The sequence below is a fragment of the Thermobia domestica genome, unplaced genomic scaffold (assembly GCF_964235325.1).
Source record: "Thermobia domestica unplaced genomic scaffold, izTheDome1.hap1.1 HAP1_SCAFFOLD_186, whole genome shotgun sequence".
NCBI lineage: Eukaryota > Metazoa > Arthropoda > Insecta > Zygentoma > Lepismatidae > Thermobia > Thermobia domestica.
Genome location: NW_027655916.1, coordinates 177,448 through 192,866, shown reverse-complemented (window position 1 = coordinate 192,866; position 15,419 = coordinate 177,448). Strand labels below are relative to the sequence as shown.

General features: G+C 35.8%; 1 protein-coding gene across 3 annotated transcripts in view; it reads right to left on the bottom strand.

Annotated features, from left to right (window-relative positions):
• Positions 1 to 15,419, bottom strand: part of LOC145676512 (SLIT-ROBO Rho GTPase-activating protein 1-like) — a 251,693-nt gene that overhangs the window by 133,401 nt on the left and 102,873 nt on the right. For 2 of the 3 annotated variants that reach the window (XM_081747332.1, XM_081747333.1), the window contains exon 1: positions 13,451 to 13,990. The exons of the other annotated variant lie outside the window; for it this stretch is intronic. In XM_081747332.1, the coding sequence (XP_081603458.1) occupies positions 13,451 to 13,535 (85 nt within the window). In that variant the 5' untranslated portion in view covers positions 13,536 to 13,990. Of the gene's footprint in view, positions 1 to 13,450; positions 13,991 to 15,419 lie in introns of those variants that run through there. 3 annotated transcript variants of the gene reach the window in all.

The window sequence follows — 15,419 nt, the reverse complement described above, 5'->3', positions numbered from 1 at the left end:
CACTGTGTAGGAATTGACGCCTTTCTCTTCTGCGATAACCGCTGCATAGATGCAATCTCGATTAACAAGAGGCCTTGCCAATGTTGTTTTGTCTCAGAAGATAACCACCTTACTCACCATCATACTATTACTAGGACTAAGACATTTGGTGGAGAAAAAGTACTATAACATTGGTGGGTGGAAAGGTGTAAAAGGAAACACAGTTTTTGGTGACTACATCGTTGTACCACACTGCATGAGTCTAGATATTTGATCACTTGAAAAATATATCTTTAATTGAACATCAAAAAAATGTAAATGAATATCAAAATCTGACCTTCGACTTCTTTATATTTCAAGGTGTGAATGCGTAAAATACAAAGGAATTAAAATTTAACAACGTTTTTCAACTCAATGTTTGAACATTTCAGACTCTCTGGGTTGCTGGAAGTATTTAAGGAAGTTCGACGTCTACAATCTACGGAAACAATTTAGTTGCATGGCAAACTCGGATCCATTACATTAGTTACATCTTCAACATTTTTTTTTTCCACAACTACTTTCAAATCTGAGTTTCCCTAATCTCCACATACTGTCCTCTATTGTAGCGTTTGTCAAGGATGTAAAAATCAAACATTTCTTCTTATTTTCTGTTAAAAAATAATCTTTATAAGGAACGGGAACTTTTATGCAGTTATTTCATTATATAGGCAGGCGTATATATGAAGAAATAGTATAACTTTCCGTTTTTGAAGTAACTAATAAAATTCACAAGGGTTTCTTTTCGCTTTCTGGTTACATTTTAAACAATCGGATATTTATACTCTACGAACTTGATTTATGTTCCCTGCACTTTATTCATAAAAAGTTGTTTTAGTTTTTGCTTCAAAATGATGAAAATTTTCCTATTTATAAAAAGCTTTTTCAATTTTCCATACATGACAGAAAATTTTTCGATCCTTGAAAAACTGTTTCACTTCTTCCTACATAGTACCGGAAATTTTCTGAGCCATGAAAATTTTCAAATTCTTTAAACTACCTTTCACTTTTTTTTTTTTCAACATTTCTATACATGAAGTCAATCAGTTTTATGGTTAATGAGGAATTGTTACTTGATCACTGACATTTGTTTAGAACGGAAAATTTTCCGGAAAAAAATATACGGAAAAATTTTATGAAATGGAAAATTTTTCACCTCACATCACTAGCGTTAGTATTTTCATTCCCCACAATCTGAGAGACACCAGAGAACTTTTTCATTTCCCTATCTCATATATTTCTGAAATTACGTTTCGATATCTTTGTACTATATGATGTGACATTTTAAACTGTAAGGGCGCAGTCAATTAACGTTAATACTGGCGAGAAACAAAAAAAAAAAAAAAAAAAAAAAAAACTGAGATCTACATCGGTACAATATGTAGGGATAATGAATGAAAAGTTAAAATGTGGTGCACAATTTGTTGATTGGGTAGAGAAGATTCTTTTTAATAGAATTTGGTGGACACAAATTTCGAATTTGGAATCTCAAAAATTGTGTTAACTTGAAAATATTGTTGCAACAACCCTCTCCATCAAATTATATGGTGTGGTCAAATTATTATTTTAAATCTGATAACCTAGTTCTCACTAGAAGAAAAAGCAATAAATTTTGAATGCAAGTGAGTAGGGTAATTACTGCTCTGAGAAGTAATACCAGTCGTTTTTAATTTTTGTAGTTCTAAAGACAACTGCAAACGAAAAAAAAAAAAAAAATCAGTCCTAGATTCAAATTAGTCTAACAACTTAATAGTTGTGAAAGTCAATCAAGGTCACTTATTCATGGATAGATATTATATTGTCCAAAGTTAAAAAGGATATGGACAATTTCTAACGATTGTAAAAGAACGCAATAGTATTGGATTCACAGTGGATCCAAGTGAATTAGCAACGTTCTGTGGTCACTACAGCTTTTACTCGTAACGTGCAGACATATTTTTTTAAAAAATCAACTATATGCAAACCTAGCTTTTTAAACTATTTTCTTAAACTAAATAATAGTCCACAATAGTATATTGTTTAAAAATATATGGAAAATGAAATTAAATTTCTAGTTTTACGTCTCACGGTTATGCCCTGTAACCGTGCTACAAAGTGGTTCCCAACCGGCGTCGCGCAGTTCCATAGGGTATGTTGCGAAATTTTAAATTTAAAAATCATGAAGGATTTAATGACTAGTTAAAATCGATTCTGAGACAGGCTGTACTAGTTACGCGGCACCAGCAGAATCCTTAATACTACATAACCACTACTTTAGACCATATTGCCAAGTTAAATGAATCTTGTAGCTGTTAAAAAAAAAAAAAAAAAAAACTTGCAGCCCGATCTTTCTATTTACTGTTACATATTACAACTTCTTGAAAGCAAGAAAGGTATTTCCACCTATACAGCACTGCACTCTAATGAACAAACAATGAACCTCCTCATTAAAAACGTGTATTTTGGCTCACTCCTCCTCCCTGTCCAAAAGATTCCGTTGTTTCGGAAGCGGCGAAACTGTTTTTTCCTTTATGTCAGCGGGAGGGCGATAGCAGGTAGCAAGCAAGACGTCCCAGAAAGTTGCACACTGTTCGACTCCTTGCAAGATGGAATAAAAATGTTTCATGACCCTTTCAAGACTGTGTACATGGTGAAATATGGTAGGGTTTCAAGTTTTTTTTAATGACAGCTACAAGTTCTTTTAACGTGGCAACCCCCTTTTAGAGAAACTTACAGGTTTATAACATCATAAATCTTATTAACAAATCTTACATCATATTCATGGAAAAAATCAAAGAAGTGTGTTGCGATGTCGGTAAAATGTATCGTCAATCAAAAAATATCGGGAACCACTGGTCTAAAGGATTAATATTAATGAGTATTAATGAGATTGTGTGTATCCTTCGTCAGTGAACAGTGAATGAATTTCGGATCGATATTTATCCACCATCGTTCTCATCATCCATCAAAATTACTATGTAAAAACAATTATTTACAACAAAACTCAGTGTAACATACGAGACAAGATTAGGTCTGCATCTGAAGATACTAAACCTCAATTGAGATGAAGAAAGAAGACTAACAAATTACTGTTAAGTTTTCAAACGTTGCCGTACGAAACTTAATTGAACGACATTCATCCATCATTTTTATCAGTTTTTACATTAAAATTACTATATTACAAAATAATTATTTAACTCTGATATGGGTAAGTGCGACCTAGGTCTGCATCTAAAGACATGAAACTTCAATTGTGTGATGGCGGCTCTTGAAGGAAGCCACACCAGTAAAAATTTGAACTCAAAAATTTAAACCGATGAACCTTTCTCGATAACAGCCTCTGTAAAGAAATAAAACAACTGCACCAGTAAAACCTTAGGAAAATAATCAGAGAACTCAAATACGAATGTTCCTGACCTAGCGTCAATTACGTACTCTCGTTTCATTTGAAACTGTCACGTTACGGTATTGCGTATTTTATAGTTATGTTTCTAATCGATACACCAATAACGTAAAATAATAGACTATTTTCCACGATGAATCTTTCATTAACTCCGTGTTCATTTGTATGAAGTGAAGCATGATTCAAATGAAAACTTGGTGTGAAATAAAACATTATACAATTTCGTTCAGCATCGCAGATTACTTTCTACAGTCTAATTGAAAAGGAAAAACGACAGATAGGCTGCGCATGAAAAAGCGAGAATGATCTGTGACGCTATTTATTGAATAGAAGTCATTATTATTATTAATGGAAAGACAGCATGGAAATGTATTCTTGTTATACACAATTATTATTGTTATTACAACATTATGGCATAATAAGAGTATAAATTAATAATTAGAAACGTAATAGTTAGTAATGCTATGTTATTCATTGTCAAGGCTACACACTTCACGTGTTCATTGAATAGTTGAACAATCACAAACAAAAACAGGCTATTAAAATATTTATTACTTTTTCTGGAAAGTAATGAGCGATATATATTCTTTCAATGACCATTGATATTAAATAAACCGTACTTAAATTCGATTAGTTCGTAACGAAATACTCGTGATTCATTCTTTTGATAGATTTAAATTCGAATTGGTAATCTCCACTCATAATTAGGGCGGCCAACCTTTGAAAATGAAAATACTGGTTCCGGATCATGGAGTAATATTCTTAAGATCGTGACATCATCGCTCGTCAAAACTGAGAACAAGCTGAAAGTGGTTACTTCATATAAAAGTGGTTACTTCATATACTGGGTTTCGGCATGTATGGCCATGTTAGATCGTCACGTTTTAAGGGATCATGTCCCTCGGCAAGAACACTATCCGGGGAAAGGGAAGGAAGGGAGCAGCCTGGGACCTCTGTTAGGTTCCACCCCGGCATTTACCTGGTGTGAATGAGGAAAACCTCATTCAGGATGGCTGGTCTGAAAAAGCTTTTGATCTTTTTCGACAGAGTGCCCCCACCGGGAATCGAACCCAGGACAGCTCGCACCGAAGGCAGACTAATTATAGGGTCTAATAGGGGCTCATCGTATTTACTCGAATACAAATGCCCCTACTTTTTTTTCAAAATGTAAGGCTAAAATTATTGAGGGGTGCTTATAATTGCATAATCGGTTTTAAGCAAGTGATAGAGATACAGGTGGAGGCAGGGCGGCTTTAGAATTTTAATTTTGGGTAGGCCCGCTCCCTCGCTCATGAATACATATACACATTTGATTGATTAATGACAGTAGGAAATTACATTAGTGCGTGATGCTATTTGTTAAATAATTACCTACTATTAACATAAATAATGGAAAATATATTTACTCTTTATTGTATCTTTTAGCGTTTATATATTTAAAAAATTGGTAGGCCCGTGCCTATCCGCTAAAACCGCCACTGGGTAAACGCACTTAATTTTTATAATATTGTGAGTAATAACCAAGTTCTATTGTCGATTGTTTAATTGTTCAGCTCAAAAAGTGAATATCTATAAACGTTAGTGAAGGAACACGTTAAATTCTGTTCCAATTTCAAGTACTTCTTAATCAGCTTCATAAGTAGAATATCAAATTAAAATAGAAAAATTTTCCTTTGTTTTCGAGATATTTTGATGGTACAGAAAATATCAGCTTTAAATGTTCTTGATACTGGTATAATGCGTTCTCATGAAAACGGAAATCGCTCTCTCATGAAACAATCATCTGATGAAATGCCTCTCTGTTCAAAATGCAACCGAAACAGGAAACCAAACGCGACTTCCGACCGATAATACAGCGTGTGCGGGGAAAACCGATAACACAGCATGCAATCGGAAATCACTGAGAGACTCAACAAGAAAAGAAAGAAACTCAACGACGAGGTTGCTTTTTAAAACGTCTAAAAATATCCACGATCGAAAATACCCATTTGTAAATTCCATCAGAAATAAAGCACTCGTAAATGATTAATTATAGACACTGCTTTTTAACTTGCGATATCTCATTCTCAGTACATACAAAGACTTTTTCCTATCATTTACAGCATTTATTTATTTAATATATACACGGAGATCCGAGAAGAAAGAAATTAAGTGCTCTTTGCCATTTCTACACCAAACCAGTACTGCAATACAGGGTGTTTCAAAACAACGCCGACATCTGGGAGATGATTCTTGATACCAAGATAAGACAAAAAGTATAGACCAATAATTTTTATAGTAGTTGGTGAGTACTTCAAATTACTCGTAGCCAAACTCTCTCTCTGAGTACCACAGGATTCTGAAACATATATTTTTGGGTATATTTACTTCCTAAATGAAATCTTGACCCGAAACGGAAGGTCCCATAGTATTGGAGCTATGGACATTTAAAGTTTATTTTTTCATGTTTTCGGCAGTCTATAACTCCGAAATGACGGATTTTTGCACCCATATTGGTCTATACTTTTTGTCTTATCTTGGTGTTACCTCCCAAAACGTCGGTATTGTTTTGAAACACCCTGTATATGTACATTACTTAACGGTATTGAATATTTACGTCATCTTTACTTTTAAGCTCATTGCTTTCTATAGGGATTTTTTTTTTAATAAACTGAAATTTTAATATACTTTCTGTATTTCATCTTCAAGTCTACTTGCATCTTCCTTGCTTTTTCAAAATTAATTTGAATTACGTATAAATTTAATATCTAAAATTTATTATTAAATATTTAAATTATAGTTGTATATTACAAAAATTTTATTTTCACGAAGTAAGGAACATTTAAATAGGTTTGAAGAACAAATCAATAAAATCAAGCCATTACAAATTATTTCCTTTCAACGAAATTTAAAAAAAAAAAATCCCCAAATAAATCAATGTGGTAGAATACAAAGATGGCACAGGTTAATATCCAACACTGTTAAGTAACTAACTCTATGTCCTATGGAACCTGGAGGTTCAATGCCGCATTCACAAAAGCTCTCCACTGACTTCTATCCTTAGCCAAATGGATCCAGTTTCTACTTTGTATTCCTATCTCTGCGAGATCTATCTTAATATTGTCTTCCCATCTGCGCCTAGGTCTTCCTAATGGTCGTTTTCCGATTGTTGGATTTTCAGTCAAAGCTTTGAAAGCGTTCCTACTTTCTTTCATTCTGGTACATGACCTGACCACCTAAACTTCCTAGATTTGATGACCCTAACAATGTTTGGTAAACGGTATAAATTACGTAGTTCCTTGTTATGACGTTTCCGCCATTCCCCATTCCCGTTCCTATTGGATCCGAATATTCGTATCAGGATCTTGTTCTCAAAAGACTGTTAATATTTAATATTTTTTTTTACAATCAACGTATTGTTTTGCTCAGCGAATAGTTTAAATCAAATTTACGTATGTTAAAAGCAAAGCCTGAACAATGGAAAACATTATTGTTATTGTGGCTCCGATGCTGAAAAGGAGCATAAACAAATGGAAGAAGAGGACGGAGATAACTAAAATACACCAAGTTTGGTTCCTGAGAAAGTGCTTAGCGGGAAAGATTATTCCAAAAGGCTTAAGAGTGGACAAGAAGGGGACTGGCTGTTGTAGATTTGAATAACCAATCACGATTCGCGGATATTTTTTTTCTCTCTTAAATATTAATTATATCACTACCTGTGTATTTAGTGTCTGGTGAAGCCAAAGTGGATAGTTGGCGAAACTGTTAACACATTAATAGTTTATATAATAAACGCCTTGTTCTACTCAGCAATAAATCAAATTTATTTAAGCTTTCGTTTAATACGTAGATTTGAAATATGTAATAACCTGACGTATTGCCATTTGAAAAATATAAGACTTTATATCGTGTTGGCAACACTGTTAATATGGTGTTATTGCAAAGTATGTGAAACACTGTCTCCATGCCCATACTTGCATCGTACAAAATTTCAGCCTTTTAGATTTACTAGTTTAAAACTTACAAGGGGCGTTTGAAGATAATGATGCACCCTGTATATACCGTATCAGCAACTTACTTAAATGTTACTACTGAATACGGTTATTTGGTTAGCTATTTACCTAATACCTACTATCGTAAACGATAAGACCTTGGTCCAATACTGTGTGGGTTTCGCTTGTTTACTGTATTTAGCAATGCTCGTCCACCTGTCATTTTAAATCGTTCGCAAAAGGAAGCAATAAAATATTCGATTTTAGCATGTCATGCGCAATACTACTACATACAATAAATTGAAGGTTAAAAATGAATAGCATTAACTTAATGCAGTATAGTGTATCCTTTTACTTTATATTAAAAAAAAAAAAAAAAAGTGTTTCCGTCCTGATTTAATGTTTACCTACGTAAAGAGAGTGTCATACACTATATTCTAGAAGAATAATGGTCCAAATGACGGGATGCAAGTATCTTCAACCCGGCCCGCAAGTAATAATGGATTTTTTTTTAAGGAGTTTGGATCACTACAAAGTCTATCCGTGTGTTCAAAGTCTCAAAAACTACTTAATGGATCATCATTAATCTAGGCCAGGATGTAGTCAGTCAAACGTTAGGAATGTAGTTCTATGATGGAGACGATTCATCAAGTTGAACTGAAGATATTACCTCCCATATATTCCCATTGGGGGTTATTGGAGATTGTTATCCTTAGTAATATACAACCCAACCATACGTAGTGCTAATTTTGATTGCATACCATTCAGTTACTTGGAATCTTCTAACCAAACTATTTCACATGATAGGCCTATTGCTATTTGTTTTCAACTTCATGAATAACAGGAAGACAGTAGCCCCATCGTAATACACCTAAATTGAGACTTTACATTTAATTGTGAAAGTTTTTCTGTAACCTTTCGGTTACTAGGCCCATTCTGTAAGATAAGGCCCCGTTAGTACACGGCATTTGTTGTCCCATCACTAGTAATTCAAGAAAGACGTAAATGTTCTACAGGAAAGATGTTAAAAGTCATGTATCTTGCTTGTGTGTATTTCTTTTAATACATATACAACGATCGTTGAATCGAAGAATATTTTTTTACTGCTAGTTAAAGGAGGGGGCCAATAATGAACCATTTCCCCGAGAATTTGAGTTTACAGCGACATAGTAAGTGTATACATTTCATTACCATGAAAAGATATATATTAAGGCTTTCTAATACCGTACTTATTGTTTATTTCTGATAAATTTTATACTGTGCGGATATGACGTCATAATTCATTGGAATATATTACTCAGAGATAATATCTGAAGACCCTGACATTTTAGTTTATGTTTACTGACGCTCATCATCAACATGAAGGCTATATCAGATAGGAGATTCATAGTGTTAACCCCCTACCCTTATAAGTTATTTCCCATGGAGCTAAATGTTTGAGAGTTTTCACTTTAACCTAACAGACTTGAGTTCGGTTTCCGGTAGGCTCAGATATCACGTTAAATTGTAAGTAAAGCCTGTATATGGTAAGTACTGTACCAAGACATGTCTCATATAGCCTCAGTATTCAAATGAACAGACTCAGAATATTACGAATCAGCTTGTGAAACCCTGGGGACTGGGTGAAATGTTCTTCATATTTTTAAATAAAATTCCGCACACTAATAAATTACTGGGAGGTGAATGAAGTTACACTATTGTCACGGTTTGCAAATTAATTACCGTAAGTCATATGTAATTTAGACGTGCATTTAACGTGTGAACTGGTGGTACGGGAAGACACAAAACAAATAGTTAATTCTGTAGTAGCATAACATTGTAAGCAAAATATACGGAACGTTCCACGAACAAACCGACAAACTTAGCACATGTGTTCAAAACTCCAATACAAGATAAAGATGTATCTTCGACTTTAATCAGAAATGCCTAATTACGGATATGGGGCCAATTTACTGTAATCATTCGAAGATGAATCCCACTAATTACCTTATATTGGCTCCATCTCCAAAATTAGGCGTTTTCGACCTAAGGCAAAGATAAACTTATTGAGGTCGGAATACACATAGGAAGTTTTGTATGTCTAATCCCGGAAAAGCGAAAGATGAAGTAACCATGTTTCATATCAACTGGTGGAGTTTTTACGTTTCTGTTTTTAGCCCCCCCCCCCCCCTACACTTACACATTCGACTCTGATGATTTCGCACGGGAGTATCTGTGTCCTGGAGAACGAAGAAATGTATCCCGTGAACAAGCCAGTGACTTCACCTGCTTAATCTCACTGTGCAAGCGTAATGCCTAGGGCCTAATAATACACTGAGTTTACAGTTGACGCGTCATTAGCAAGATGCGCTGTGCGTTTGTGCTGCGGGGAAAGCCTTGAGCTTACAAAGCGACCCGCTGATAATACCAAAAACGAGTAGACTATAGTAGTAATTTTCAACCAACATTCAGTGACGTCACAGTTTACTGCTTCTTTTCTTAGCAAACCATAAGAGGGTAGGAAGTTGACAGATAAACTGACGTTCATAAAAAATAGTGGTGATAGGCAAACAACAACAATGACAAAGCCGAATGCTGTTGATGATTTTGAAGGCATGGTGGTCATAGGCAAACAACAACAATGACAAAGCCGAATACTGTTGATGATTTTGAAGGCATGGTGGTGATAGGCAAACAACAACAATGACAAAGCCGAATACTGTTGATGATTTTGAAGGCATGGTGGTGATAGGCAAACAACAACAATGACAAAGCCGAATACTGTTGATGATTTTGAAGGCATGGTGGTGATAGGCAAACAACAACAATGACAAAGCCGAATACTGTTGATGATTTTGAAGGCATAGTGGTGATAGGCAAACAACAACAATGACAAAGCCGAATACTGTTGATGATTTTGAAGGCATGGTGGTGATAGGCAAACAACAACAATGACAAAGCCGAATACTGTTGATGATTTTGAAGGCATAGTGGTGATAGGCAAACAACAACAATGACAAAGCCGAATGCTGTTGATGATTTTGGAGGCATAGTGGTGATAGGCAAACAATACCAATGACAAGGCCGAACTTTGTCGATTTTTGAGGCATAGTGTTGATAGGAAAACAACAGTGACAAGCAGGGTTGCCAACCATCCCGAATCTGTCGGGACTGTACCGATTACTGACTTGTCCCGCATCCCGACTGGACAATCGTCGGGACGCATACTGTCCCGATTTATAGAATTTCAAAGTTAATTAATATTTTACTGGGCCATTTTTACAAATGAACAACTTATTCTTTTACACGCCCAGTTTTATGAGTAGAATCAATTTCATAAATTTGTGTTTTTAATATGACTCATGAAAAAATAGTTAGCAACTTGTATGTAATTTATAGTTATTCATTAATTATTTTGAGTTGATAATCCAGCCGATTATGATGATTAGCATTATGCAGCGCTAAAAATATTGTTGTTGCAATACCGATTGTCCCGTCCCCTTTTTTTCTTAAGAAAAGTTGGCAACCCTGGTGACAAGGCCAAACGTCGGATTTTGGAGGCATAGTGGAGATAGGCAAATAACAACAGGGACGAGGACGAACGCTGTCAATAATTTTGGAGGCATTACATCTGGATTTGTGACTAGCTGCTTTTCTATTCTACTTATCCCCACCACTGCTTTGCTTATCGTATTTATCTCTTGTTTCCTCTGATTGTAAAATTGGGTTCATATATGAGATCGGCCAGTTGAAAATAGCTGGATTACAGTATACATCTAATATTCAGTGCTGAAAAAGGTGTAAACGACAAGCAAACCAAAACTGCTACGTATTTCCATACATTAGCTAAGAAGCTCTCAGCAGGTTTGCTTTCTAAGCAGTTGAAACCAGCGTTATTGGTTGAACTTCAAATATTCTAAAAACAAATTACTGGAATAGACAATACTAGAGTAATTTTAAGAGTGCTGGTTCAGATATCTGGTCTATATTTCACAAAGGTCAACAATAAATGTAACCCTAGTGCTAGACAGGTGTGCGCTAGCCTGAACAGTCAAGGCAGAAGTAAAATTAAAATTGTCGCAGTACGGCAGAGTGCGAATTTTCCAGCAGTCAGGTCAAATATTTTCATATGACGACAGACATTTGGCCTTTAGTTTCGATGTCAAACGCTAACCTAAATTCTCTGATCTGGCTACTGGATTCAGAGGTGACACTTCGTGCCTTGTACTACGGCATGTAAATATGCTGAGGAACAGTGGCGGATCTAGGCCAGGACCGGGGGGCCCAGTCCCCCAGTTTTTTCAGTGACAAAATAATTTAAGCTATTACTTATATATTTTTTAAAGTTTATATATACCAATCATAGTCTGGATACTGGCTGCCCCCCCAGTTTTTACCTTCTAAATCCGCCAATGCTGACGAACAACATTATTTACATATCTGCATTGTTTTCTGCGCACTGCAAATATTCTCTCCACGCAATTTTTTTCAATTAACTACACATACCGTTACTGTGTAGTTCTATCCAATTCTAGTTCTACCTGCCTTAAGGCACACAAACATATTATCTACTTGGATATAGTATACATGAAGCTGCATCAGTTCCCGAAGGAGCAGGACGCTCATACTTTTAGAGATTACTCATTGAGTATGTACGAACTTACAAAGGGGGTAACAAAGCGACTTTTATTTACTTATCGAGTGATACGAAAATAAAAAAGAACGTACCTGTACTTTATATGTGCATGTGTAGTGCCCTTGTACTTTATCTATGACTATGTGTATGTGTGTGGGGGGGGAATTTAACACATATCGCATGTCTTGTGCACATGGATACTTCTTACTATTGCACTACATAGAAAATTTATGGTATTTCATGTAGAAGTGGTAATAGAACACAGAAGAAACGCAGATCAGGGGGTTCTCATGTATACTATTACCATATACTTTATGTTTAGTCATAACACGAAAACCTGGCGAAGGACAGGGTGGCTCAGTGGTAGAACGCTCACCTCTGGTGCGAAGTACCGAGATTCTGCTGAACATCGTGTCCGCGTGTTTTCTCTTAAATTCTCTTTCCATCAATTGTTCCACAATCATTCACTTTCATTAATAATCTGTATAATTTAGCCTAGTGGGCGTTTCCTCCCGCATTCTCATTCCATCACTTGTCTCATTCAAATTCATTAGTCATCCGTCTCCTTTAGCCTACAGAGCATACTATATAGGGCGTAAACTAGAAATTCCATTTCATTTCATGAAGACTTAGAGCAAAATAGATGTTTGGAGATGGCCATAATCAGATATGAATAATCCGTTACCCGAAAACTGTAGTCAAAATGCGTAGATAAACGCCTAGGGCCTGATGCAGAATCGTTTTGACGTATGATTAAAGTAATACTAAAGGCCTGACTACTGCAGAAAACATATTAGTCGAACTCTTTAGTATGACTCTAATCACGCGTCAGAACGACTCTGCATAAAGCCTCTAGTGTTTTCGTCGAGGACCTGGCATCCTGACTCCAATATCATCCTCACATAGCTACTTTTCCTCAGTCTTACCAAGAAAACATCAGATTGGTACTGTACCTTTAACACATAAGCCTGTTCGATATCTTCTAATGCAAAATGGCCTTCGGAAATTCCGTAAATAGCTAAGTCCGGATATTTCTTTTATTTCTGGCCAAGTTCGTTTCCTTTCTGATCCTCAGTTATCAGATCAAATTATTGATATAATCGGAATTCCCTGACGGTACGTACAATGCTATTTAACAAACTATTTCGTAATATACTGTATGTTTTGCTCTGAATAACAATTTCAAAGGAAATTTAACTTCCCTTAATTTCACTTTTTTAAAAAAGAAAAAAATACATTTTTCTTCAAATTTTACTTCAAACTCCGGACGTAGTGGTTGGAAAGCTGTTTAAATGCATGACAGAGTTACATCAAATGATAAATAGCATAACATACCCACTAAAGCGTTATTCAACTTTTCTTACACGTACAGTAGGTAAGTCCTATGACTTCTCACCGAGTCCACGCCCTTGTTAAGTCGATCAGCAACAAAAACAAAAACAACAACAACGATGATGAACTTACCTTTCTTATTTCTTTCACGTTTTTCAGCTTCATCTGCCTGATCACTATTGTTACTACCAGAAGTCATTAATTCCAGTAGCATCATAACTGCAACATCTAACTAGCACCCTTCACTAACACAGAGACACAGAATATACCGACTTCACGTCACCATGCACACAGAATAAGGCCACCACCTGAACACCACAACTGACGAGGCAGGACTGTGCTGATAGGCGATTAAAAAAGAAGAAAGAAGAAAAAAACAGTTTCTCCTTCTGCAAAGGACTTTCACAAACTGAAGAAGTCCTCAGAAGTGAGCCAACTATTCATGAGACCGGACGCTCAAACCCAAAGCACACAACACGGGAAGTCCTTGTTCCTGTTTGCTATATACAGTAATTTAACATAGCGACGTTCTCTTATCGTTATGCTTGCCTACAACACACTTCGAGCAACCACACTAGGATGCTAATTTCACCAACTATTATTCATGACAACAAAGCCACGAACACATTGCATCATCGCGACGAAAAAACACTTGCAGTGTGTGCACTACTAACAGCTTTGCTCACAGAAGTAAAAGAGTTCTGCTATTGGACAAGGAGGAGCAACCTTTAATGAATACTGATGACAAAAACAGCTGAATGACTAATCTTCTTCCTTCTTTCGAATGACTTTACCATTCTAATAACAGATTCTGCTTACATACAGTGTTTCCGTGGTGTATTTGAGTGATTTTGAGAAAAATAAACTAAAGGTGGACAAAAAAATTAAAGGTTTTGTAGAAAAACTGAAAGTTTTTTTTCGAAAACTAGTTCAGTTTTCTATCAAAAACCGATTCGGTTTCCTAACAGACCTTTTTTTCGTTATTTGTTTCGAAATGAGTATTACAAAAACAAGGATACTGGATTGGGCGAAAATCACACTGGTTTGAGCAGAAACCCAAATCTATTGGAAAATGAAATCTTTCCGTTTAACGTCCCACGATTATGTCCTTTAGGCTAAAACCAGGGAAACGATTATGGAAGAATTGGTGGAATGAGAAAGTGGAAGGAAACGGGAGTACTTCGAGAAAACCCAGAGACAAGATGTTGTCCACCACAAACTTACATGGCCAGGAATCGACCTACACCAAAACTACTGGAGAAAAGAGGAACTGTGCTTGGTGAAAAGCCGAAAAGTCTGTTTTCCTACAAATAAGTTTCCATTTATACAAACCAGTTGCGACGCGTCTCTGGCAAAACGCGTCATTATTATTATTATTATTATTATTATTATTATTATTATTATTATTATTATTATTATTATTATTATTATTATTATTATTATATCTAGTTAATATCGCACTGTTTGTTATTCATTGAAAATATTTCAAATAGCTATTTTAGATTGCCGAAATTACAATGAAAAATAGGGAGACTTTTTCAAGTTGGTCAGAGCTTATTTATTAAAAGGTACCTTCCCAGCATTCCTTTAGGACCGAGAAAAATTCTGAGAAACGTCAAACTCTTGTGGAATTCAAACGTGACGACCCGACGATGAAACGAAAACTAACCGTTCCCTGTGTCACTTCAGATTATACCAATACGTTACTGGAGAACGAACATAACTGAGAGTCGAATCCAGGACCACACGTTACACAAACTTTTTGTTCTTAACTTATTTGTACACGTATTTTGTCAATGTTCACCACACAAAGCCTAAATAAGATGTACGCGTGACAGTTTAATGCAAGTAAATGATTGTGAAAAATGTCGTGGAATAAGAATGTGGAAGGAAACGGGAGAGTCCCGAGAAAACTTACGAACACGATGTTGTTCGGCACAAACTCGTGTGGCCGGGGATCGAACCAGGAAGTATGGTACTTCTCCTCTGCACAAACAAGAATTCTATTATTAGGCTATTATCAAGGCCGGATTTAGGGGGGTGCAAAGGTGCACGTGCACCCCCCTTCGTTGTAAATATACACTACCTAAAATGAAAAAGC